The 27,896-nt window shown below is 41.9% G+C and overlaps 1 protein-coding gene across 1 annotated transcript in view; it reads left to right on the top strand.

Moving 5' to 3' along the window:
- The window catches only part of LOC119657119, a 56,179-nt gene that overhangs the window by 17,279 nt on the left and 11,004 nt on the right, over window positions 1-27,896 (top strand). The window contains exons 2-4 of the mRNA XM_038063879.1: window positions 89-182; window positions 1,501-1,604; window positions 25,844-25,954. Coding sequence (XP_037919807.1) covers window positions 89-182; window positions 1,501-1,604; window positions 25,844-25,954 — 309 coding nt within the window. The remainder of the gene's footprint in view (window positions 1-88; window positions 183-1,500; window positions 1,605-25,843; window positions 25,955-27,896) is intronic.

Here is a 27,896-nt window from a genome sequence, read left to right as displayed (position 1 = left end):
CCTTTGTTATATAATATATGGGTTGAAACCACTTTTAATTTAATTGATATTAAAATGATAAATAAATATAATATATTTTCATTTTCAGGGACGAACCTTTGGCTCAATGATCAGGAGCTTTCTAGAATTATGTGGCCCACTGAATGAGACTTATTTGCCGCTATATGATCAACCGGAAGGAAGTAAGGATGCAAAACTTAAAGAATTAGAAATATATATATTCCATATGATGATTCCAAAAACATCTATGTTAAGTACAGTTGTGGGTTGTAAAATTTTTAAGGTTTTGTGTTTGCACAAAACCTTATTAAAATCGGTTTACTGTCCGTCCGTCTGTCTGTCTGTCCGTCACGCGCATTTTCTGTACAAAAGGGGGGTGTACATTTTTTTTTTATTAAATAGACTCATGTGGGGTATCAAATTAAAAGTCTCGGTTAGTACTTTTCGAAGCCGTTCTTAGTTTTGGCATTTGTTGGAAAGGTGGGGAGTGCGGGGGGTTGAAAGTGATCATTACTTTAAGTGGGCCATTCTCAGAAACTACCCAACCGAAAAATCGGAAATCAGGAGGCTGCCACTATATGGTGCCTGGGTTCCGAAATACCTTCCATACTAATATCTGTACAAATAAGGTTATAATAGTATATTACTATAATTTTTAGTAATTGGCTGCAAAACCCCCCTTAAGTTCATGCTTGCACCATGAAATAATAATAATAATAATTATCTCACCAAGTTTGGTGGAAATCGCACTATTATTAACAAAGTTATAGTACGTCAAAGTTGTCGCTTCTTTGCAAATTCTAGTCTATGAATGTCAATACCATCCGGAAATGGATATTCTCAAATAATATATGCACGTAATATAGTGTTACGTACTAAGAAATACACTAAACCTTTCGTACGTGAAGTGTCCAGCTTCCGGTTTCTCGACTTGTTTTCAATATTGAAGGTTTTACATATCTAAAACAAAACCTTATTAACTTCGGTTCATTGTCTATCAATTGTCAATTGGCAAGGGTTACATCTTCCGGGTTTAGATTTGTCATTTGCATAACGAAAACTTAATTCCACTCGACTTAATTAGACTCTAAAATGCGATTGGTGCACGATTTTTCGTGGTTATCATGATACCTCATTATCAGATTAACAGCAGCATATTTTTATTATCTTTATTAACTCTTTGTGCGCCCGCCTCTATGAATCTTTTCCTAATTGTATTTCAACTCAGAACTGCGACAACGCACCATAGGCAACCTTTAGAAAATAAATTTTTAGCTAAGTAAAAAGGGGAAACAATCGATTTTTAAATTTTAATTGTTGCCACTTTCTATAATCTAGACTATACGTATTTATTAAACTTTATTTTAGTAAATTTAATTATTTCAAACCAAAAAAAAACTTATAATTTTCAGTTGTTCTTGTACGAAGCATATTCCAATTTTTGGATTATTTAAATTAATAACTTTTAATAACTTTTTTAATAATTAACAACTTTTTTAGGGGAAATTTATAATCAAACTTTGGAAAGTGTGAAGAGATCATTTCCACAGTACATTCGTGAGCTTGAAGGAGTCGCAGATGGAGCACAAGTGGAATTTCATAAAGTAAGTAGACTTTTTTCCATTGTACACACCTACATACATAACTATATTTTTTTCTTGATGATGGGACCTACCAATAAGGACTGTCTTTTCAAATTTTCTTGAAGCATGTCCTCAGCGACCAGATGTCGATCATTTATTACAACATTTTTTAGCATATTTCACGGATGATGCCTACGATATTGGCTCTGGGTTTCGGCTCAATGGCGCTGACTCAAATGATCTTAACCAGTTGTCATCATCTCTCCGTGAAATAAGATGACAGTTAAGTGCGGTCGCCGCTTTACAATGCTGCAAATTTATTTGGGAAATGTGGCACCTCATCTACGTTTCAGATGAAGATGCCGAGGGCTGCATGTCCCCTTCAATGGTTTTAGAAGCCGACACTTGTAACGTGACGTTCCCCAGCCCATAGTAGAGCCGGCAGCCCGATTTTTCCCGAGCCTTCTTAACATCGGGTTCGGGAACGCTGATAGTGAGAAAAGTTCCCGGCCTATCGGCTCTCTCCCCTGTTTTGCTGCCTAGCAGCAACCAGGTGAAAGTGTTGAGGTTGTTCTGCAGTGCAAGTTGTTCCAGAACCCCAACACCATTTCGCTCTTCTTCTGGAAGCCAGAGAAAGCACTTTTTGATCGATGGAAGCTCAGAGACCCTTTTCAAGGTTAGTCGCGCACCCTCCCACACATCGTTGAAGGAGGAGCAGTACTGACTGAGCCACTCGTTCGTGTCTTCGTCGGCAAAGTTTAGCCGTAACATTTTACGGTATACACCTACCGACTCAAAGCAAAGCTTAATGCCTTGCGCGGACGCAGTCCTTACAGCTTGGAGGAGTTTCCTCCTAAGCTGTTCACACTGCACAGTATCGTAGCCGGATGGATTAGAGTCGTCATACAGGACCCATCCATTGGCTTCGATAGCCTTGGCTGCAAATCGGTTTCCCCTTAGCCGCAGGTGCCCCGAACGCTCCTTTCCCCTCAACCTTGGCACAGCTCTTGGGTTGTGCGTTGCCTGGGGGCGGTTTGCCTGGAGGCGGTTTGCCCGTGGGAGGTTTGCCCGAAGGCGATTTGCCGGAGGCTGTTTGCCCGAAGACGGTTGCCCAAAGGCTGTTTGCTGTCCGTGGACAGGTGCTTACCCATGGACAAGACTTTAGCGTTAGCAGGTGACACCGACTGGAGCCTGGAGTCAGGAGTGCTGACAAAAGGGGCCTGCTTCGGCTCGTCCGTTAAGGACTGGGTCCCAATTGGATTGGTTCCCACTTGAGTAAGTGGGGAATCTGAGTCTAGACTCAAGCTCTCCATCAATGAGCTTAGGGTTGCCCCTTCACTCGGGGTTGGATCGCCACGATCGAAGTTTATTTGTGTTTGCTTAATAGGTTTATGTTTTTGTTTTTTTGTTTTTTTCATAATTGGCTGCCATGGCCTCAATTTTATCGCGGAAAGTGGATCTCGGCAGAGCCCCTTTTTGCCGAGACAAGGCTAGTTGAAACTGGGGGTCGCCTGGTACCCAAAGTTCACCGTTTACGGCCACATCTTAACCCCTGTGACCATTCAGCCCTCGGAACGGTAGTCACACCTTGGCTTGGGGTTTTGATTACCGCTTGGCTTCAGATGTCAACTGGAGGATCTTCCTTACTGAACTCCCTCACCACGACAAGGTAGGTAATCATCGAGGGAGACATACCCGAGCTCTTTAAGAGTGCAGCATTGCCCGGTATGCAGCATTCTTCCGTTCCGTTGCTAGCTTATATTCATCGTCGAACCAGCCGTTACGACTCCTTGCGGCTGAGGCCAAGTATCTTTGTGGCCGTATCAATAGTACCGTTCTCCAGGTGGTTGTGAAAATCGTTTGTTGATGCTTCGTCTCTAGGACATCTGTTAGCTGCGGTTATTGCGGCATCCATTTTCCCCTTATAGGTGTTACGGAGGGCTTTGTTGTGTATGGTTTCATTATTTACTCTCACCTGATTGTCAGAGGGGATTGTAGGCGATGTTATAATTCGAGCCCAGAGCACTATGCCAACGAGATAATGATCCGAATGTATATTGGCCCGTCTACATGTTCTGGCATTCATCAATTTGGTTGAAAGTGGTTCCATGTGGAGAGGCTCATGTATGTCTGTGGAACGCTTTCCGCGCAAACCAGGTATTGATATTTATTATTTATTTATCACTGGCATCCTTATATAAGCTATTCGAGCTGACGTATCGCTTAAATAGAGGGTCGTCCCTACTTGACTGTTAAAATCTCCAAGTACGATTTTAATATCATACTTGGGGCAGGATTCGAGGGTCCGCTGAACAGCCTCGTAGAAGATATCCTTCCGATAACAGTAGGCTTCATTTTTTGGCTGACTAGAAAACGTACTCCGAGCACATGGTTTACTGGATGGCCGTTATAATATATGTTATAGTGGCTCTTCTCCAGGAAACCGGTTTCTGCCCAACCTATTCCCTGTAACACCGTTACATCAGCCCTATATTGGGACAGGATATCGGCAACCTGCTGAGACATATTGGGTCTGTACCGTCTATCCTGTCCGAGGTTCCTTCCGTGGCTTCGTAACATCGTTTTTCCGTATAGGATTTTCAGCCCTACCCAACCTCAAACCTGGGGGACCAGTTGGGACAATTTGTCCCCTTTTTAGGCACGGGAGGCTCGCCTTCATCCTTCTTCGTCTGCAGTTTCTCATTGAGAAAGAACTCCCAGCAATCACCATTTGGAGATAGTGATAGGGTTTGGTAGCAGAGCTGTTGGTGTTGGTTCAGCAGGCGTTTCTCAGGTTTTATTCTCAGTCTTGGGCACCAACCCAAGTTTCGCCCTGGGACCTATACTACTCTTTGACCGCCTTGGGTTGGATTATACTTCTTCTCATAATATCGTGAAATGATAATATCATTGGGAAGATTCTTGTGCATTGAAACCAGATCCTTTGGAAATACTGCGAAAAGAATTACCACTACTAACCATAAACATATGTAAAAGTAATCCAGTATGCAATATTGTTTAGCACTATTTTTATTGCCATTAGCAACCTTTAAACTTGAAATTTCAGTAATACGTTTCCAATAAATTTTGGTTTCGTCGAAAGCGTGCCAATAAAAAAGAGTTGCATTAAAACACTAGAAAAGCAGTAGTGTATAATCGTGCATACCCATATAGGAGTGGAACGTAGAACTATTGAATTTTCATGATTCGTAGCCAATTAACGCGATAATACGTATGCACTTTAGTTTGTATACATTATGGGCACCGAAATGCAAATTGCTAATAATATCATTAGTTGGTTGTGTGGTAATAACATTGTATGCTAAGCTTGTAATGGGTTTTAATTGAATTTTTAAAACTTTTACGAAACTGTTGGAACATTTAATCATGTTAAGAAGAGAAGCCTTGATTGCTCAAAAATTCCTGATACAAAGTTGCAAAAGCACCAAGTATTACATGTGCACATATTAACATATAATTTCAACTTTTTATTGGTTAAGAAAACGTTTTCGATCTAAGGTGGACGTGGCGCAAACAGCTTTCAGATCAAATCCCATAATCAGTTTGTTTCCACCGATATGGGGCCGTCCTATCTTGATTTCATGGCTTATAATTGGGGACTGTTACAAAGTAGCTGGAATAAATTATTTTATGAAGCATAGCAAAAATATGGCAAAGAACAAGCAAGGGTAATGAACTTTGTAAGGTTACAGAAGGACCGATGATAAGAGGAGAAATCAACTACCAAAGTCAGTGAAAAATTCGCTAATACGATTCCACGGGCTAGCTAGCATCTAAGTCTAATTGGGTCGGGCATTGGTGGGTTTACTTGATGTGCTCTTCTCCAGAACCTGAGTAAATTGATTTCTTAGTATGTCTAGCTTTATCAACACGAAACATTGAACCTAAAGGAAATGACATAAAGTGCAACAGTTTTGTGAAATTGGAAGCTGGGCGTTTAAAAAAAAATTTCCATCTGGTGGAAGCCTTCTTCTTCATTGTCGGCTTCATATCGAATGAAAATATGCGACTACGATCCCCTTCGCAACTGATGTCAGTACCTCTTTTATTACAAACAACCGCCAACTTCTTTGTTGAAATACAAATAATATCAGGGAGGAAGACGGCTTACGGTTTCGTCCAAGGCAAAAGCAACTCATCAGGCCCTGCCTCACCTCTGCTTTGGAAGCATCGTGACAGAAGCAAAACAAAACATGACTGCGAATTATAACAAGCGTAAATCCGCCATAGTTCGACCAAGGCTTGGTAAAAGCTAAATTTTCTTTGAGGATTGAGCCGTCTTTGTCCCTGATTTTTGAACTTTTGGTACTAAGCTCGAAACGAGGGGTCCGCAGACCAAAAAGATGGGAGTAAGTTGCTCTCCATTTGATCTAGCTTACATCAAATGGATAAATATTTATGTTACAACCCCTCAATCTATAGAATTTTATCGGTTCAGAATTTGAGTCAAATCAGGGTAATAATCTCGGGCGAGCACAATGCTATTCCCATTGCCTCCTGCAGCGTACTGTAGTCTACTGTTATGGTCTTGAATAAAGTGCTCTAACACACTTGGCGCCCTGACCCAATTGGATTGTGGCGCCAACGATTATATATGGACAACACATCTATGAACTTTTGTCATGCCCTGGTGGAAGAGCACTTTTTCCACAACTAGATGTGATTGTTTTTAAGGTTTTATATAAAACAAAACCTTATTCAATGTCTGTCTTTTCGCAGCTAACCCTGATTCGATGCGATCATCGAATGATCATCCTGGCATGCTAGCATTCTCCACACGAAATTTTCCAGTGATAGTATTTCACCTAGAGATTGGTTTCTCCTTGCTTCCACGAATCTCGGATATTGGGAAAATACGTGCGCAGTGCACTACGAAACCCTTTTGCAGTTTGAACATCGGGTGATGTGCCATTATAAACCTGTACTGGTGCTGATGGTATCCTCCATGACCCGTGAGAAATTGCGTGAGATTATATAATTGATTTTCCCATGCTTTCCTCCAGCCACTTCCCAATGCTTGGGATTAACCTTTTTCTTAAATGATGCTTTTTTTTCAATTTGAGATCTCATCGCTGTTGCACTTACTTATAGATGTTAAAGAAGAGCAATAAACTCAGTACGAATACTTTGGAATACTCGCGAAAACTACGTTCTTCTGGTATACATCGTCGGTATCATACTAGAGACTCCGTTCTTACAAATAGTTAAACTTTCGTATAAGGCTCTAATTAGCCAAATTGAAAACATTTCTCCCGTTCAGAGTCATTATGATGCAATATTTGCTATACATTTCGTCGTCGTTTCTAATGACTGCGGAATTATCGTTACATTCAGAGGTCGCTGGAAGTAACAGTGCCCCCTCTTGTGGCCGAAATGACCCTTGGATGCTTCTCAACAAGACGGAAAGGCACTTGATCTGTGAAGATGAGCGGCTTCTTAATCGTCCACTCTTGATTTTATAGAGTCTCTCCCACGAGTTTAAATCCGCCCACGAACGGAGCTTCTTAAAATGTTCTCTCGTGCTTCGCTGGATGACCAACTTGAGGTTTTTGCGGACCCCATTTTAAGTGAACTCTTTTTGTTCCTGATTGATTCTATCTACCGCCCCCTGAGCCGTTCGTCTTATTCGGTAGCAAATCGATCGCAGGCTGTCCAATTCAATATTTCACCAGTAGTTGGGTTTTCTCATGGGAAATGTTCATCCCCTAGGCACAAATGCATCATTTGCTTTGCGATTCATTGCCTGCTATAGATAGCTTCATCCATGGGGGTGCTTTCCTGATTAGACTGATCTAGCCACACCATCCATTAATCCACTCCCCCACTTTTCACTTTTGGCTTTTGACGTGCAGCTTTTTTGCCCTCTCTCCAAAGTTAAACAAGTCGAAATACCGCAAGTTCAGCGCTTCAGGTACAAAGGTTTTAGGTTCATCTCTGTGGGCAACCCTCTAAGCACGTTTTTCCACTCGTACATAGGAAAGAAGGATGAAGACGAGTCTCTAACCAAATTGACCACGTGTTGATCGAACGCCGCCACCTCTCAGCCTTGATAAAGTCATAACATACAAGGGGGGCCAATATAGACTCGGATCACTATTTCGTTGGCATGGCTCCGAGCTCGAATAAAAACAACACCCAGAATCCCCTCTGACAATCAGGTGAGAGTTAACATTGAAGCCATCCACAACACAGCCCTCCGCAATACCCATAAGAGGGAAATGGATGCCGCAATAACTGCAGTCAACAGAGATCCTGGAGGTGAAGCATCAACAAATGATATTCACAATAACCTGAAGAACGTTATCATAAATACGGCCAAAAAGATACTTGGCCCCAGCCGTAAAAAGAGACGGAACGGTCGGTTCGACGATGAATGTAAGTTAGCAAAGTAACGGAAGAATGCTGCACACCGAGTAATGTTACATTCTCAAAGAACGTGGGCACACGCAGAGAGAACCAACAAGTCTGTGAATTCGAAAAGTACAGGGAACAACCGCACCAGGCGCGCAAGTTTTACCAACAAGTCAGCAGGATGAAGCCTTACACACCTCGACGATTATCCTGCCTAGACAAAGAGGGAAATCTGATTTCCGGCAGAATGGGTATATTGGAGCGATGGGTTGAGTACTTTGACGAACTATTGAACTACCATAACTTCGGCCAGTTGTAGGTCCCGCCACCAAGTATAGAAGAAACAGTGCGTGCAACTCATCGGCTAAAAGATCATAAGTCGTCAGGAGCCGATGGAATTACAGACGAATTGGTTAAATATGGAGGCGACCAATTACACCAAGTGGTTCATCAACTAATGCTCAATGTGTGAGACTGCGAATCAATGCCTGGCTACTGGCAAAGAGGTTTTATCGGTCTCATACATAAAAAGGGAGATATCACACAGGCAGCAATTATAGAGGTGTCACGTTGTGGAGTACCATCTATAAGATATTCTCCGCTATCTTGCTAGGCCGGATAACCCCATACGTCCAGAACATCATTAGCCCATACCAAAGAAGCTTCACTCTAGGCAAATTAGCAACAGATCAGAATTTCTCTGTGCGGCAAGCGATGGAAAAACTGTTGGAATATTGACATCAGTTGTTCCATCTCTTCATCGAAATTGATAAGACTGACTAGGCTGACCCTGACCAATGTGCGAGGCCAGATAAAAGCATCAGGTTCGCTCTCAAGATTATTCGACATCAACAGCGGTCTACGACAAGGGGATGCCCTATCATGCGTCCTCTTCAACCTGACCCTCGAGAAAGTCATTCGCGATGCCGATGTAAATGCGAGAGACACCATCCTCTTCAAGTCCACCCAACTACTGGCCTACGCTATCGATATCGACATCATGAGAAGAACAACCCGAGACGTAGTCTACCTTCATCCAGATCGAGCAGGCGGCGATTGGCGCGAGATCTTGGGCTGCACATCGATGAAGACAAGGCAAAGTATATGGTGGCCACGTCAGCGCCAAAAACCAACTAACCAAAAACATCAAACCGCACTGGTCAAACGGGAAGAATAAAGATAGGAGACTACAACTTTGAGACCGTCGATAATTTTTCCTATCTAAGGTCGAAAATCACAATCGATAACAGCTGCGATGATGAAATCCGTGCACGGCTGTTGTCAGCCAACAGAGCCTATTTCAGTTTACAAAAACTGTTTCTCTCAAAACGTCTCACCATCGAGTCAAAGCTCTTACTGTACAAGACAATGATCTTGTCACTCCTCATGTATTCCTCGGAGACTTGGGTTCTTAGCAAGAAAAATTGCGAACACTTGGCCACGTTCGAGGGAAAAATCCGCCGAAGAATTTTGGCACCCTACATAAGGATGGATGATTCCATAGCCTACATAACGACGAAATCTATGAGCGACACCATGACCGTTTGGTTGTGAATAAAATCCGGCTCAATAGGTTACGGTGGATGGGTCACTTAATCCGTATGGATGAGGATGATGCAGCCCGGAAATACTATAAGGGCAATATCTATGGTAGAAAAAGAAGACCAGGCGGACTCTGCCTCAGATGCAGCGATGGCATAGGTCAGGACGCCAGTCAGCTTTTAGGGATATCGAATTGGTGGACCTCGGCGCAAAACCGGGATGTCTGGAGTTCCTTATTAAGGCAGGCCTAGACCGGCTACCGGTTGTTGCGCCGTTGATGATGATGTTGAGTTCGAGTCGGAGGCCAGCAAACAACAGATTCTCCAGAGGAGGCAGTTACCCGGACGACCGCGTATGTAAGTTAGTGCCCGGATGGGGCCTGAGGTTCTCGGGAGCCCCCGTGTAGTCTAAATCGGTCTTGATAAGAAATTCTAAACGTCCTGGCTTTGCGCCAAAATCCACCAATTTGATATCCCTAAAAAATGTTCGGCGTCCTGCCTTTCGCTCCACCTATAACCCTTATACACTTTCCAGACTAGATCATGTTCTGCCATACGTATTACGTTGGCTTTTATAAGTTGAAATTGACTCTGTTGTCTGCTAGGAACAAATTTCATCATCACGGCTGTTACCGACTAAATGCGTGGCTTTATTTGATTACCGAAATAATCTCTTTTTGCTGGAGAATTTATGTACATTGTACCTCTAGGATTTAAGGACTAGATATTGCCTTCGGGGGAGAGGATCCTCCATAGTATCCCTACCCTTCACAACCTTTGATCACAATGAAGTATATGGAGCCGCAATCATTCTATTGGCGTTTTTTAACACTTTGTATCCTCATCTAACAGCCCAGTTCAATTTTATGATGTTTTCTACCATTTGATTGATGCTGGATGCAGATGTACCTTATCTGACGGACGGTCTGAGGATTATGCTGATAGTTTGATAACTGAGAGGTAGATTTGAACCCTCATTTCATTTTACACTGACTGACGATTACTACAGCTCAGCAGAAATCTAACCCACCTTACTTAAACGAACAGACTAGTAACTGCCGTACAAATATCAAAAAGAGTGGGTACACCGCAGAAGGTATATTTTGTCCTTATACTATAGTTGAAGGTCGAACCTCTAAACCTCACCTGAGGCGTGAATGGAGAACGCATTCGTTAGCAAGTCTCGCATTGAAAGTAACTTTGAAAAGCAAAAGTCATACTACGAGTATCGTATATTAGGTCTCAAGAGCACTAGCTTTGGTTAAGGTTAAGATCGATTTACCTTACTACCACTAACCGATTTTAATTATAACCGAAAAGATCTCATAAAACCAGTCGATATTTCGACATTGCTGCATTTATTAAGATGTCATTCCTATTAAGCACTAATCATTGCAAAACACCATAAGATATGATCCGGCTGCTAGGAACTGCCAAACTGCTAAGGTAGTAGCCACTTTTAGCCGGTTCTAAATGTCGACTAACTGCAAAGAAATCTTGCGTGTGAAATTCCGCGTCGATGCATGATAGTTCGCTACTCGTCTATGATGGTTTGCCATTTCAGAAACGCATTGGCCAGTCAGCACCGATGGATTAATTAGATGCAACAGCGTGTCGACAACTTGAAATTTTGTCCTTTTTCAATTAAGCCATGGTCTTCGGGGTAATTACAAAACACACGCTTTTCCGTATCGCACTTGATTACACGAAACATTCGATGTTCGTTTTTCCTGCATTATGTTTTCTGATCAGTTCAAGGAAAATTGATGGAATCGTATCGAAATAGGAGAAAATTTCATGCAATTATTTCATTTGTGATGTCGACTTAGAAGGAACCTCAGCACTTACATATCGCACCTGTGAAAATTATGATGTAATTAATATGATCAGCGCATGTGCTTCAATGTCAATAACGATAATTATGACAATAATGCAAATATGCATGTAATAATTAACACATAATATCTTTGCTATGCTGGAGACCATTGCACCAGCATTTATCATGCAAAGGCTGGATAAGCCCAATGTTAACAGCCTAGAGGACAATTATTCAACAGCCACATCGTGAGGGATAATTAACTGCAATTCATATTTCTTGACAGAATAGATAGATACTTACGTGTAAAGATTTGATACCTGGAGAATTCAAAAAATTCATACCTAATAATGTGCGTGTCAGATTTCATCACGCATTGCATACCAAAGGATTAGTATAATAGCAGCAAATAAAAGATTTCAAAAATTAATGGTCGGTATTTCGGTATTATTTCTTTAGACTTAGTGTTATTTTAGCATATTAACTACTCATGGTATGAAGGGTCCCAACTTAAACTTTGCGAAATTTCTCTATTATAATTTTTCAGATTTTTTGTATGAATTAATGAATGTGCTTTATGTTTTGAGTAAATTAGAACCCTGTCAAACATGGTTAAAACGCTGTCTGATTTTTTTCTTTTCTATACAGATGGAAAGCATTGAATGTCACAGTGCAAGACATCCCTTCCCACTAAGTAATTCAGCAGAACCATCGTAGGACATTATTGCAAGAAGTTGGAAATATTAGTTCCTCTTCAATATTGTCATTACGAATGAGAGCGCTATAAACTCTTTTCAATTCGGGGAAATACACTCTTCCTTAGTGTGCCCTCTTTGTCTCGGTTCTGTCTCCTGCAGTCCAGTATAAATGTATCTAAAAACCCTACTTATCACATCCCAAACTTGCATTTCTACGATCTAATCAGGGATCGATCTTTGGAAATCGTCAGGAGCGGATGGAATTACAGTCGAACTGGTTAAATATGAAGGCGATCAATTATACCGAGCAGTTCATCAACTTAAACTCAATGTTTGGGGCAGCGAATCAATCAGCCTGATGACTGGCAACGAGGCACTATCTGCCCCATACCTAAAAGGGGAAACATCACACAGTGCAGCAATTATAAAGATATCACGTTACCGATTACCATCTGTATCTATCTTGCTAGACCGGATAGCAACATACGCCCAGAACATCATTGCCCCATACCACTCACTAATAGCAAATCAGCAACAGATCAGATTATCTCTCTGCGACAAGCGATGGGAAAACTGGCTATGCTAGCAAAGGAGGCCTAACGGGTAAAACTAAACATGGCGATGGCAGAAGTCGGCACTCGAACTAGAGTAATAAGAATGACTATGCCAGTCCTGACCAATCTACAAGGACCTGACCATCAACAACAATATAAGACAAGGGGATGCCCTATCACGCAACTTTTTAACGTGGCCCTGGAAAAACTGATCCGTGATGGTGATGTAAATGCGAGAGGCAACATCCACTTAGTCTACCAAACTACTAAAATATATTGATGATATCGACATTGTTGCCTTCATCCAGAAGAAGAAGAAGAAGCATCACATGACAGGATTAGACTTTCTACTATATAAGAGCTCATTTCTTCTGCGTTCCTTGCCATATTGCAGTACTCTGACTTCCTCAAAAAAACACTGTTCTTTTCTGGTTATGCCGCTGCACATCTATTTTCTCGTGCAACCTTAGAGAGAATTTTTTGGTGATGGCTGAACGTTAAGTATTTATTGACGATCCAGGATGATTTACGTGCAAGGGTGTGCAGGCGAAATGTAGTGTCACATCAGCCCATCTAATTGTATGTACTTGTCTTCTGCGGTTTGTTCATTAAGTTTGGTGTCCCGCTTCACAAATTCCTCTTCTGAGATTGCTAGGAGTCTTGGGAAACGTAGCCTAACAGCCTTAGATGATAAGCAGGAGAAGACGCAAAGAAGAGCTGGGATTCGAACCAGAGGCAACTCAAGGAATATTCCTAGCCTGTCATAGAGCTTGACCAAAGTGTCAGGAATTTTTTGGCTAAAATCTAAACCTCATATAAGGATGATCTTTTCAAATCGAATCTCCTCATTGATATCGAAGGTCGTTAAATGTTTCGATTATTCAAACTTAAACAAAATTCCGCTGATATCGGCAGGACAATCTGCGCGATTTGTTTTAGACTGAAGTTTGCTTACAAATTTCCACGAGAAATTTAACATAACAAACCGAGGAACCGGAAGCTGAGCGCTTCAAGTATGAAAGGTTATGTTGAGTTTTTGTTTATCAATATTTGGGTACATCATGGTTCCATATATATATATATATATAGCTTGTAGTATATATGCGTTGAATATACCCGGCCATAAATTGAATGTGGTGCTCACATTGTGTCTCTTAGGGAGTAGCAATTTGACGCGAAAGGGACAAGTTTGACCTACCATAATTTTGTTAATACTAGTACGATTTCCAATAAACTTTCCAGTTTCATGTTTCCTATTAAAGCCTACCTTACCGATCTAAAATGAACTTAATACTATTATTAACTTTATTTGAACAGATATCGTAGCGGAGAGTATCTTGAGGCTTAGATACGATGTGTATGGACCAACATGATTTTTTTTTCAAGATTTTAGTTTGGGTACTTTCTGAGGATGGGTCCCTGAAATAATTGCCTCTTTTCGAACCCCCACACTCCTCCCCTCTGCGGCCATATTCAGTTCCTACCAAATTTCTTATCAATAGTGGTAACCTTTTCTGTGAAAATGGGTGTGACAGACAAATAGGCAGGCAGACAGACAGACGGTAAACCGATTTTAATAAGATTTTGTTTTCAACAAAACCTTAGTAAAACGTGTCACATAAGCTAACTTTGCCATCACACTTTGAAGAGCAAAACATTGCCTCAGTAACTGCAGATGCGAAGTCGACAATTATTTCATAGCAAATGCCTTATTTTAGTGAACTATTAGCTAACCAAGTCAAACCGAATGTCTACGTTCAAAAGAGACAATTAATAACGTTGCAGATATGGAAAATTTTTTTCTTATGTAAGAATATTCGAATGGCATAAAATCGATTCAATGCCTGTCTGTCCATTTGTCTTTCTGTCTGTCTGTCACATCCCACTTACTCGAAAACAGCTAAACCAATTGTCACGAAATTTGGTAAGACGATGTGAATCCCTTCACATATAGCCAGTTTTTTTTCACAGAATATGGTTATGTGAGGTATCAAATGAAAGGACTCGGTTAGTACTTTTCGAAACTGATCTTATTCCTGTCATGAGGTGAAACATAGGGAAGTGAGGGCTCAAAATGTGTGCCCCAAAAAGTGAAACAGGTCCGGTTTTCAGAACTTATCCAACCGGAAAATCTGAAAAAAAAAATTCCAGTGGTGCATCCCCACAAAATCTAGGCCTCAAAATACATCCCGTTCCGATATCTCCACAAATAAAGTTAATAATTGTATATTACCATATTCTGGAAATTTACCCGGAAACCCCCTTAAGTTTCTCCTAGAAATACCAAATTAGTATCAGCATATAGGACATAATCCTAAAAAGTTTGAACGCAATCTAACTATTATTAACAAAGTTATTGAATGTCAAAGTCATTCTAGGGCGTATATGACGTCATAAATATATGCATAAAGTTAACTTATATGAACGCTGGGGTCCCTGGAGACGCTTACGCTTTTCTTTTTTATTTGAATATCAATATTACTGGAGACAGGCATGTGTGTGTATACGTATCCTCCTGAACTCCTCCGTCCTGAACTACGCCATTGCTCCATCTCAAGCAGGGTCTGCCTCGTCTTCTTTTCTACCATAGATATTGCCCTTATAGACTCTCCGGGCTGGATCATCCTCATCCATACGGATTAGGTGATCCGCTCACCGTAACCTATTGAGCCGGATTTTATTCACAACCTGACGGTCATGGTATCGCTCATAGATTTCGTCATTATGTAGGCTACAGAATCGTCCATCCTCATTTAGGGGGCCAACTTTTGTTCCTTCTTTTGGTTTTGGCACTGACGTTGTCACTATGTACTTCGTCTTGCCTTCATTAACATGCAGCCCAAGTTCTCGGGCCGCCTGCTCGATCTGGATGAAGGTAGACTATACATCTCTGGTCGTTCTTCCCATGATGTCGATATCCATAGCTTAGGCCAGTAGTTGGGTGGACTTGAAGAGGATGGTGTCTCTCGCATTTACATCCCCTTGTCTTAGACCGTTGTTGATGTTGAATGGTCTCGAGGGTAATCCTGCTGCCTTCATCTGACCTCGCACATTGGTCAGGGTTAGCCTAGTCTTATCAATTTCGTTGGGATACCGAATTCTCTTATGGTCGTGTAAAGTTTTACCCTGGCTATGCTATCATAGGCGGCTTTAAAGTCGATGAAGAGATGATGCAACTGGTGTCCATATTCCAACAGTTTTTCCATCAGTTGCCACAGAGAGAAAATCTGATCTGTTGCCGATTTGCCTGGAGTGAAGCCTCTTTGATATGGACCAATGATGTTCTGGTCGTATGGGGCCATTCGGCCTAGCAAGATAGAGGAGAATATTTTATAGATGGTACTCAGCAATGTGATACCTCCACAATTGCTGCACTGTGTGATATCCCACTTTTTATGTATGAGACAGATAATGCCTCGTTGCCAATCGTCAGGCATTGATTCGCTGTCCCACACTTTGAGCATCAGTTGATGAACCACTTGATGTAATTGGTCGACTCCATATTTAACCAATTCGTCTGTAATTCCATCGGATCCTATCTATACTTGGTGGTGGCAGTATTTGTCCGTCGTCTTCAGTTGGCGGAACCTGCAACTCGTCGATATTTTGGTTGTTGAGCAGTTCATCAAAATACCAAACCCATCGCTCCAATATACCCATTTTGTCGGAAATCAGATTCTCTCTTTGTCTTGGCAGGATGAGCATCGACGTGTATAAGGCTTCATCCTGCTGATTTGTTGGTAAAACTTGTGCGCCTGGTGGGTTGCTGCCTGTACCTTTCTAGTTCACAGACTTGTTGGTTCTCCCAGGCTTCCTTTTTCCGTCTGTGAAGTCGCTTCTCCGCTCGACGGAGTTCGTGATAAGTCTCTGCGCGTGTCCGCGTTCTTTGAGAATGCAACATAACTCGGTACGCAGCATTCTTCCGTTCCGTTGCTAACTTACATTCATCGTCAAACCTGCCGTTCCGATTTTTCTTGCGGCTGGGGCCAAGTATTTTTGTGGCCGTATCAACGATAACGTTCTTCAGGTGGTTGCGAAAATCATTTGTTGATGCTTCATCTCCAGGATCTCTGCGGTTATTGCGGCATCCATTTCCCTCTTATAGGTGTTGCGGAGAGCTGTGCTGTGTATGGTTTCAGTGTTAACTTTTACCTGATTGTCAGAGGGGAGGGCGGTGTTGTTATTTCACCTCGGAGCATCATGCCAACGAGATAGTAATCGGAGTCTATATTGGCCCCCCTATATGTTCTGACATTCATCAAGGCTGAGAGGTGGCGGCATTCAATTAGCACTTGGTCAATTTGGTTGAAAGTGGTCCCGTCTGGAGAGGCCCCGCGTATGTTTGTGGACCGCTTTCCGCGCAAACCAGGTACTTCCAACAACCATTTCGTGTGATACTGCTAATTGAATAAGTCCGTTATCATCCCTATGTAAACTATGGGAGCCGACGTATCGCCTGAATACGGGCTCATTCCCTACTTGACTGTTGAAATCTAGAAGTATGATTTTGATATCATACTTGGGACAGTCTTCGAGGCTCCGCTCAACTGCCTTGTAGCAGGTATCTTTCTCGGACTGCTAAGCAGAATTCGGTGTGTACAGGGAGCACACGTACCATGAGAAAATGCCCAAATCGTTAATCCGTTATCGTTGCCAGGGTCGGCGTTGTAAAATCCATCCTGTCCGAGGCTCCTTCCGTGGATTCGTAACATCGGTTTTTCGTATAGGGTTTTCAGCCCTACCTAACCCCCAACCTGGAGGAGCAGTTGATACATTTTGTCCCGTTTTGAGGCGCGCGAGGCTCGCCTTCCTCCTTCTCCGTCTGCAGTTTTTCATGAAGAAAGAACTCCCAGCGATCACCACGTGTAGGTGGAGATAGGGTTTGGCAGTGGAGCTATTGGTGTTGGTTCAGCAGGCGTTTCCCAGATTTTATGCTGCATCGTGGGTACCAATCCACGTTTCGCCCTGGGACCTATACTAGCCTTTGACCGCCTTCTTTACGGAATGATTTTCTCTACCCGTAAGGGTCTCCTAAAGAGAAGTTCTATTTGTTTTCTCCTCTCTCCTCCTTGAAAGTTAACAATGAGACAATCCAGCGTGACACTAAGGTATCTGATGAACTTCTTGGACTCTATCACAGACTGCTCCAAACGAAACCTTAAAATCACTTTCAACTTATGACTTCTGATTAGTATAACTTCAGCCTTGTGTTTCGCCAGTTCTAACCCATGTAATACTGAACTTAGCCATCTTCATTTGAATGTGGAAAATATCAGAAGACATGTGTGTATGTACTACTATTATGATAATGCATTCATGAATAATTAGATAATCGTAAGCTTCATTGTGGTCGCATTCCATTGCAACAATTTATTCAAGACCTGTCCTTATAGCGCGGAGCATAGTCCCGAAGAATTATTGGCATAATATATTCAAATCGCATTTTGTAACTGAAAAGCGGAGTTGTTTCTTAGAGGTGAGAAGACTAAACCGATGAGAGAATGCAATTAGAAATTTAATCCTAGCAATTGCTATTCACAACCATCACTGCACATTTTTGCAGCACCATCCAGAAGAATGAAATTATACTAATTTATGATGGAAGCCAATCGTTCGAAGAAAAGGCTTGTATTGGATAATTGATTAGATGACTACCTTTTGAAAAATGCCTTATATGTGCAACCAGTTGAATGACTGACAGTTTACCCTAAGTATTATGAAAAGATGCAACATGCAAATGGCTAGTCACTTATCTATACAGCGTAAAAGAATGGAATTCTGCCTCTTCTTACGTGTGACAATGCGCTTTACGTGAATTGTCGAAAATGAGCCCTGTCTCACTTTAAGTGTGCACATTTTGACTCCTCGCGCACTTTGCAATTCATGTCAAAACTAATATCAGATCCGGAAAGTACTAATTGAGACCTTCCATGATTATATTTGATGAAAAAAAAAATTTACATCCTCCTTTACAAGTATTGGAAGCCCCCCTTTTAAACTGTACCTAAATTTATGTCACTTACTGTATGCGTGGGATTTCATGGTTCCTATATATCCACTGAGTTTCGTTCGAATCAATCCAGCCGTTTTGGAGAAAAGTGCGTGTGACAGGCGTACAGACAGACAGACACACAGTGTATCGATTTTAATAAAGTTTTGTTTTACATAAAACCTTAAAAACAAAATATCCAGGAAATTGATAAGACTGGCTAGGCTGACCCTGACTAATGTGCGAGGCCAGATAAAAGCAGCAGGATCACTCTCAAGACCATTTGACATCATCAACGGTCTACGACAAGGGGATGCCCTATCATGCGTCCTCTTTAACCTGGCCCTCGAGAAAGTGATCCATGATGCCGAGGTAAATGCAAGAGGTACGATCCTCTTTAAGTCCACCCAACTACTGGCCTATGCTGACGATATCGACATCATGGGAAGAACGACCCAAGACGTACAAACTGCCTTCATCCAGATGGAGCAAGCGGTAATCGGCGCGAGATCTTGGACTGCACATCAATGAAGGCAAGACAAAGTATATGATGGCAAAGTCAGCACCGAAAACCAACCAACCAACAACATCAAACCGCACTGGTCAAACAGGAAGAATAAAGATAGGAGAATATAACTTTGAGACCGTTGAGAATTTCTCCTATCTAGGTTCGAAAACCACAACCGATAACAGCTACGATGATGAAATCCGCGCACGGTTGTTGTCAGCCAACAGAGCCTATTTCAGCTTACAAAAACTGTTCCGCTTAAAACGTCTCACCATAGGGTCAAAGCTCTTACTGTACAAGACAATGATCTTACCAGTCCTCATGTATTCCTCGGAGACTTGGGTTTTTAGCCGCGTTCGAGAGAAGAATCCTCCGAAGAATTTTTGGCCCCTTACTTGAGGATGGACGATTCCGGAGCCTACATAACGACCAAATCGATGAGCAATACCGTCAGATCATGGTCAGGTGGATAAAATCCGGCTCAATAGGTTACGGTGGGCGCTTACTCACTTAATCCGTAAGGACGAGGGTGATTCAGCCCGGAAAGTCTATAAGGGCAATATCTATGGTAGAAAAAGAAGGCGAGGCAGACCTTGCCTAAAATGGAGCGCCAGATAGCTTTTAGGGATATCGAATTGGTGGATCTCGGCACAAAACCGAGATGTCTAGAGTTCCTTATTAAGGCAGGCCTAGACCGGGTACCGCTTGTTGCGCCGTTGATGATGATGATGTGGTAACTACACTAATTTCAAGACAAAACAGAGCTATCTATAGACGTTAGTGATAACTTCTTAAGTCTGTATAGCTAACACAACTGCCGGTTAAATGTTGGCAGCAATTTAACTATATTAAAAATAAACGATAATTTCGCAAGTGTCTTAAGTCCAACATAGTTAGGACTATCAGAGAGCTAAAGATTGAGCGAAAGACAAAACACTGAGCGAAAGTCGAATAAAGTTCAACATATATAGCTCATTCGATGCATTCCATACAGTGGGAGAAACTGTAAGACGATTTAAGTTCAACATAGTTAAGGTCATTCACATTGAAGGTCCTTGGGCAGGTAGGACCCTAAACCCCCTATTGTAGCCTTTGGAAGAAGATTTTAATAAGATAATAAACTCAACGAATAAAATTTTCGTGTCAAAAATGGTTCAGTCAGTTGTTTTATTATGCCATTGTGAGAGATGGCTGGCAACTTAATTTATCCTGTAGACCCCTATGTGCTCTAGTGGGTCGTCCAAGATTGTAGAAAGATCCTGAAACCTGAATAAATCTGAATCACCTGAACATGTCCATTGTATTTAATGCCCCAGTCTAACGAAATATCCTGATTCGTTTGCTAATCGCAGAATTTTCGGTCACATAGGAAATGTTCCATGGATTCCGCTGTTTCATTACAGAATGGACACATATCATCTTGTAGAAATCCTAAACATATGTACAGCTGGTGAATTATGGTCAGTCAGAAAGTCCACAACGCTTGTGCATGTCTTCCTGCTTTTCGACAGACCAAACACATTACAGATGGATAGGCGCCTGAGTGCCTATGTCGACGTAAAAGTCCATTGGACGAGCCCCCTCAGGTGGCTGTGTACCATCGTTTCCGGTTCGATGAAGCCTACACTTCTCCCTAACTGCGCTATGTGACTCGAGGGTGACCCACACGTCAGTCACTCTATGAAAGTGAATTCCATGCAACGGAATGCCAACAATTCAGTCCTTGTCCTTCCTTAAAGGGCTCTTGCCACTTCCGCCCTCTGGTCAATACATCTACCGGATTTCCACAGAACAAAGTATCCCGAAGGGCCGCTGCAGACAGATGTTAACGATGGTTTAGAGCTTTCAAGTAACAGTCATTTCCTATATGTTACTCTTATTATACACAGAGAAACCTCAGCTTGATATTAGTGTGGAGGTATCTATATTTGCAAATTTTACGCAAAACAGCGAAGGCGGATCTAGCGCTGTTATTGCATTGGGTCACATCAATCTCCATACCACCATTGACATAAACAATACTTCTGAGTTATGCTAATTGGATCGATGTTCGGTCCATTAACGCAAATTGGAAGCGCTCGATGACCAGTTAAACCATGAAACAAGGTTGTGTTGATGTTTATTTTCAGTCCCACTTTAACTTGGTGAGATAGTCAATAGATGTCATCAGCTTAGTCGGGATGTTTGAGGAAGATCCATGTCCTCCAGAAAAAAAAAATCGTATCAGCAACAGAATGCAATTTTTCCGGACTCCTTTGAGCTTCAAATTCCTGTCGCTCTGATAATAGTTATTAGTTTTTGCTCCCTGTTCACAATGTCGAAAGCCCGCAGCGCATTAATGGCTGAGATGATTTCTGTTTTGTTTGGAGGAGTAGTACGTATCGACATGTTACAATGACTAGTCATTTCATCTTGAAGAGATGGAGCTTCTTCAGTGGATATACGGTTGGAAGCGATGATGAAATTGTCAATCCGCCTACTAAGCTGTACGTTACCTTAAAACAGGCGTCTACGGTTAACGTCCCTTTCAGGACCATGTGGAGAGATTAGATTTATGTCTGGTATTTGCTACCCTTGTCTACCATGTGGAGAGTTGCGACCACCTAAAAGTTCTTCTGTGATGCATTATACGATAGTGAAATCGTTATTTTTTGCGACAGTTTCTTCTTTTCTAATTAGCGCAATAACAAATTCATTTTTATCATGGCCCACGCTACGCCACAATTCTCGAGTTCTTCTGGGGTACCGGAGCTCATGTGTCCCTGTTCGCAGCGGAAATGAAAGCTTTCAGTTCCCTATGCTCGTCGATCCGCCTCCATGTCCCAGCAGTCATGTAGACCTTATAGCGTCTCCTCGAGACGTAATCAATAGACTGCAGCGAAGAGAAGACCACTTTTAATAACGCTCTATCCCCCCATCTAGAAAACAACTCCTATGTTAAACCAACTGCATCCTACCCACTATCGATAATATCTTCAGAGTGAAATTATGCGGTGTTTCCAACGATTAATTAATTGAAATAATAAAACTTGTTGTTTCTTTTTCGTTGGTGTGTGTATTTATTCTTGCAAATACCGATATTTCGGGAACCACTTGTTCCCTTCATCAGTGCAAACAAGTTTCTTGCACTGTTTGCACTGATGAAGGGAACAAGTGGTTCCCGAAATATCGGTATTTGCAAGAATAAATACACACACCAACGAAAAAGAAACAACAAGTTTTATTATTTCAGATAATATCTTGCCTGCGACGCCGTTCTAAAATTGCAAGTCATCGGTTTCGGGACACATATTTTTTGAATCAGTCGTGTCTAGGCAAGTGACTGGTAGCTGTAAACCACGTAGAAACTTTTTAAAATGTTTTCTCTAACCTTCATTTTAATCTTCTTTCTTTTTCTTCACCCTTTGTCCCGTTCACAAGCGAGGTCGGTACGTCCTGATCGGTTTCGCCAGTTGGCTCTATCGAATGCCTGATCTGGGTGCTATCTCGAGGCTTTTAAATCCCCATCTAGTGTATCAAGCCACCGTTGTTTCGGCCTGCCTTGTGGTCGTTTACCATCGATTTCGATGTTCAGACCAATCTTTTCAAGTGAATTCTCGTTAGCATTAAGTACGTGGCCATACCATTGAAGACGCCTCTGTCACAATTTTTCCACAATCGGTGCAACCCCATAACGATCGCAGATATCCTCATTTCGGATGTGATCAAAACGTGTCACGCCACTAGTCCAACGCAACATCTTCGTCTCCATTACCACAAGACATCGCTCATTATCTTTTATAGTTGGCCAACACTCAGAACCATAGATAACGACAGGACGGACGATATTGCGATAAATTTTAGATTTAAGACGTTCGTTGATTCGTTGATCACAAAGAACACCAGTTGTGGAACGCCACTTCACCCAGGTTGCGTTAATGTGTGAAGCAATTTCATAACGCAGTTCTCCATTGGTTGACCTGAGGTATTTAAATCGCTCAGTTCTGGGCAGATTACTGCCGCTGACAGTGATTGTATCTGTTTCATGAGAATCGGTCGTCAAAAATTCAGTTTTGTTTAGATTCAATCTGAGACCGTGTTGCATGGGGCCAACATTCCATTTTTGGAGAAGTTTCTCGAGATCATTTTTGCTATTTGATGCTAGGAAAACATCATCTGCATAAAGCAGTGCGTAGAGCGCTGGACGTTGGATATCCCGTGTGACGGTGTCCATAACAAGAACAAAGAGGAGTGGTGAGAGGACGCTTCCTTGATGAACACCAACAGAGACACGAAACGGTTTTAATACACCCGCCATACTTCGAACTTTACTTTTCGGATCATGGTAGAGTAATTGAACCCAGCGCACGAATTCTACTGCCACTAAGTGTTGTCGTAAAGCATACTAGATGAGTTCGTGTGGCACATTGTCAAACGCTTTCTCTAGATCCAGAAACGCAATGCAAAGAGGGCGATGCTTCTCACGGTGTTTCTCCATGAATAACCGCGCAGCGTGCATTGCGTCAGTAGTTCCGCAGTTTTTGACAAATCCGGCTTGATTCACGGTTATTTCAACGATTTCGCGAATACGGTTGTCAAGAATGCGTTCAAAAATCTTCATGGTATGGGAAAGTAACCGGATCGGACGGTAATTTGAACATTCTGCTGGACTACCTTTCTTTTTCCATATTGGAACAGTTGTACTCTCTTGCCAGTCAGATGGTGTTCTTCCTTCCTGAATAACCCGGTTAAAGAATTCACTGAGCCATAGTGTTGAGTCCCAGCTCTTCGCTTTCCAGAGCTCAGATGCGATGTCGTCAGGTCCTGTTGCTTTCCGAGATTTCATTTGTTTTATTGCCGCCTCGACTTCAGGTGCGCTGACTGGTGGAACTGCTCCAAATGTCAGCAATGATTGTGGAAGTGGAGGATGAGCAAATTCTTCAGTTGAAATCTGCTCGAAGTATTCTCGCCATCTATCCGTTGCGGCTCGACGGTTGGTAAGCAAAGCACCGTTCTTGTCATTAACGCAACAGAAGTGTTCGATATCCTGTGTGCGTTCATTATGGCTTTTAGCAAGTCGATACAGATCTCTCTCGCCATCCCGAGCGTCGAGTTTATCGTAAAGAGTTTTGAAATGGTTCGCTCGGGTGACAGCGACTGCTTTCTTTGCTTCCCGGTTGGCATTCCTATAAATTTGCCAATTGGCCAGCGTTTTATCGTTGAGAAATTTGTGGAATAGACGTTTCTTTTCACATCATTCCAAAGCCAAGTATCTCGGTTGATGTACCGCTTACCTGTCTTAATGACTCCGAGGGTTGCAGAGACCGCTTTGTGGATCGTATTTTTCATTTGGTTCCACGAGTCTTCCACATTCGTAATGATCGGTAATCGTGTGAGTGAGATCATTTCTTTTTTGTTCTCACGAAATCGCCACCATTTAATGCGCCGCGGGTCAGTACGTTACTCACGCTGTTTTACCGGTGGTTTAGTTCGCAAGACGACAATCAAAAGCCGATGTTGAGGTACAATGGTGCCGTAGCGAACGACTTTACAATCAATGACGGTGGTAAAATGTCGGCGTCTTATGAGAATATAGTCGATTTGCGTTTTACTCTTGCCACTATAAAATGTGGGAAGATGAGACAATCGTTTGATGAACCATGTATTCATAAGTACAAGGTCATGGCTGTCCGCAAAATCGATTATACGCTCGCCACCCTCATTGCGCGCTGCGAACCCCTTTCCATGGCACCTGTTACTGTCTGCCTTTTTACCCACATGACCATTAAGGTCGCCGGCTATATGATATATCTAACCTTCATTTTAATATTCGCTGCATATGACCAAAAACGATAAAAGGTAATTTTGGATTGTTTCTGTGCGTAATTGACCTGGGGCAGATTTCACAGCTCGAGAGATGAGCTTAATGGTAGAAGCAATTCTTGACCGGTTAAACTAGTTTAGAAGAATTTTGTCAGTTTTACTAATTATAGAAGTCAAAATCGGGACCAAAATAACGCCAAACCCAACGTCTATGATTCTGTGCTCTGTGATGGTCACCTGGTCCGACCTCAAGCATGGCGGATTATAATTCATTCCCAGTGAACCACCAAACAGTTTTTTTCTTGGAGGCACACCTTTTGCATGCATGTTATACGCGACAGTATTACTTTAGTCATACACTTGATTAAAATCTCCACCCAGAGTAGCTTTTGACAGCTCTAGGCACAGATAGGTACCAAGTTTCCTTCTGGTTAAGTAGCCCAACCTGCCTATTCCCCATCATGGTTTTATCAGCAAGTGCCAATGACTAAGTCAATCAAATTATCTTGTTGCATTATAAACGTATATTTTGTGCTTCCAGAAGAAGGTGGTGCGTTGACTTCTCTGTCGTATAATTTGAAGTTTGCATGGTAGACCAGCCCACTCAACGCCGTTTCCACTTGTTTGAAATATCTTAATATCTACATAGTTCGACGAAATTTTACTAAATGCAACTTATTTTATTGGGCCGGTGTATAGATTTAATTATCCACTCAAAACCACTGAATCGGAACTCAATTTCCGCTGACAACCCACTAAGCAAATTATCACTTTTTATTCATTGATTTAGTACTAATGGTTCTCTCTAATGAATTGCGTAATTCAGAAGTTCATGATCTTAACACCTCACGTAGGACCATTAGTGGGCATTAATACATACTTTTAAATGGGAACAAATTGATCGACCAACAATAACAGTTATCATATATCCACATCTATAATTATGCAAATTTGATTAATAACCAGAACAATTTTTGCAGCTTTTCCTCCTGCATATGGACGACATCACCCCGATAGCCCTCGGACAGGAGAACTTAATTCCGGCTGCGCCAGTTGGTTGTTCCGATATTATTGTCAATAATGATAGCTTTGTAAGTATAAATAAAAATTAGAAATAAGATTAAAACTATAAATTATAAGATATAATCTGGCTTAGAGCGCCGTTGTGGTAGGTAGCATTTTGATTATTGGTTATCGATTCTGATTAGCCGTTTCATTGCCTTCTTTGTAGTATTGCATGTTACAATATGAAAGCAAAGCGACCTACTTGGAAAGCGATTGTTGAGTGTTTCAAGTATTCTGTTTTGTAAAATATTTAACAATAAATAGAAGTACAAGAGAGTGTCCAAACTTAGGGGCTTGGCCCATATCATTTTTTGGAAGCATTTTGTCGTTATGAATGCCATTAGGCTCATTTCCATTTTCCATGAGGCTAAATAGTTTTCATATTTTTTGGGCACTTCTAATTCGACGTCTACCGGGTATAGTGCACCAGCTGGGCTGAAAAGTTTGAAGGCTAACAAGCAGATGGCGTTACTGGTATTCAGGTCATATGATTTTTAGTTTACCCTGACTTTCAAAAGACACGTATACAGCTGTAGAACTATTAATTCATGGGATAGAGCATCTTGAGTGAAACAACTTTTGTTATTTTGAAGAAAATGGATAAAAAGGAATTTTGTGTGTTAATAAAGCATTGCTTTTTGGCGAAAAGATACTGTTGAACATTTTCCGGAATTTCCACCAGGAAAATCAACCGTTGAGAAGTGGTTTGCTAAGTTAAAATCTCGCAGAATGGCCACCGAAGATGACGTACGCGCAACTATTCCTAAATAGTCTCCGGCGTAAGGTTGTCTTGTAGTGGATTTCTTGAAGGATATCGCCCGGGAAGGAGATAAGGTTACGGAGGTTGAGGGAGCGTGTGGATACAGGTTCGCACTGTCAATGAGATTGTTAGAAACTCTTTGATTCTTCATTCAGAGGGAGAGCCTAGCTTTGAGGTATTGGTTAATAAGCCGCCAGTTGGCGTCCCTAAAGTCCGCAGCCGTTAGCGACGGTGGGTAAATGATCCCACCGGGGAGTTGGATGTCAAGGATGATGGCATCCTGGCCAATGATTTACGTTAATTTTGGAAGTGGTCTAAGTATGAACAGCTATTCCTCATATTGTATGTAGGGAGTGTCGGGCTAAAATGGGAGATATTACGGGCAGCGGGGTATGTGGCAACCAATGTCGAGGTGCCGTTGCAAGGTAGGCCAAGTGGATGAACGCCTTGAAATCACACGTTTTCTAGTGGGTGGGATTTGGTTGCTCTAAGAAGTAGGGGATCGTTTTTGGACGTTCTTCCTCGCCATAACATTGGCAAAGTTAGAGCACTAGCTGTCATATTTGACGATGCGATATTAGAGGTGGCAGATTGATGCCGAATGACCAACTCGATAATCCGGGAAGTCGTTGATTATGGGCACCAGATACGCATTCCTTGGCTTATATATACATATATATATAATATATATATTCATATATGTATGTTGCTAACCTTTGTTTATTATTCGGAATTTTGAGAGTTGAATTCTGTAATTTTCCCCAAGTATTTTAATATTTTCCGTCTGTGAAGAAAGTTTCTCTCTTTCTTAACTTATGGGTATCCCAAGAACTCACTGATACCGCCCCTATTTCGTTAGAACACTTTCTAGTCAGCGTTATCGTAAAAAGGTATCATTAGCGTTTCTCCATGATTTTACCATTAGATTACCCACTACTGAAGATGCTGGATATCAACTATCGGAATCCTGCTTGGTCGCTCTCAAAAACTACCTGTAATAGGTTTCCGAAGTACTGCTTCTCTGCTTCTCATTGGGCTGCAATTAGGTACAAGAACAATCGCAAATTTTCTCATTTGACGTACAGCTCCGCCCTCGTGGTTAACAATATCGACTCGGGATGATCGTTTGATTACCTCGCTAGGTACCAACCGAATGTGTAATCATTTCTGCATTGTACCGGGGGATTTAAACCTGGATCCTGCAAAAG

The sequence above is a fragment of the Hermetia illucens genome, chromosome 5 (assembly GCF_905115235.1).
Source record: "Hermetia illucens chromosome 5, iHerIll2.2.curated.20191125, whole genome shotgun sequence".
In the NCBI taxonomy this organism is placed as follows: Eukaryota; Metazoa; Arthropoda; class Insecta; order Diptera; family Stratiomyidae; genus Hermetia; species Hermetia illucens.
The sequence above is the reverse complement of the archived record's forward strand: the minus strand, read 5'-3'. Positions and strand labels throughout refer to the sequence as shown.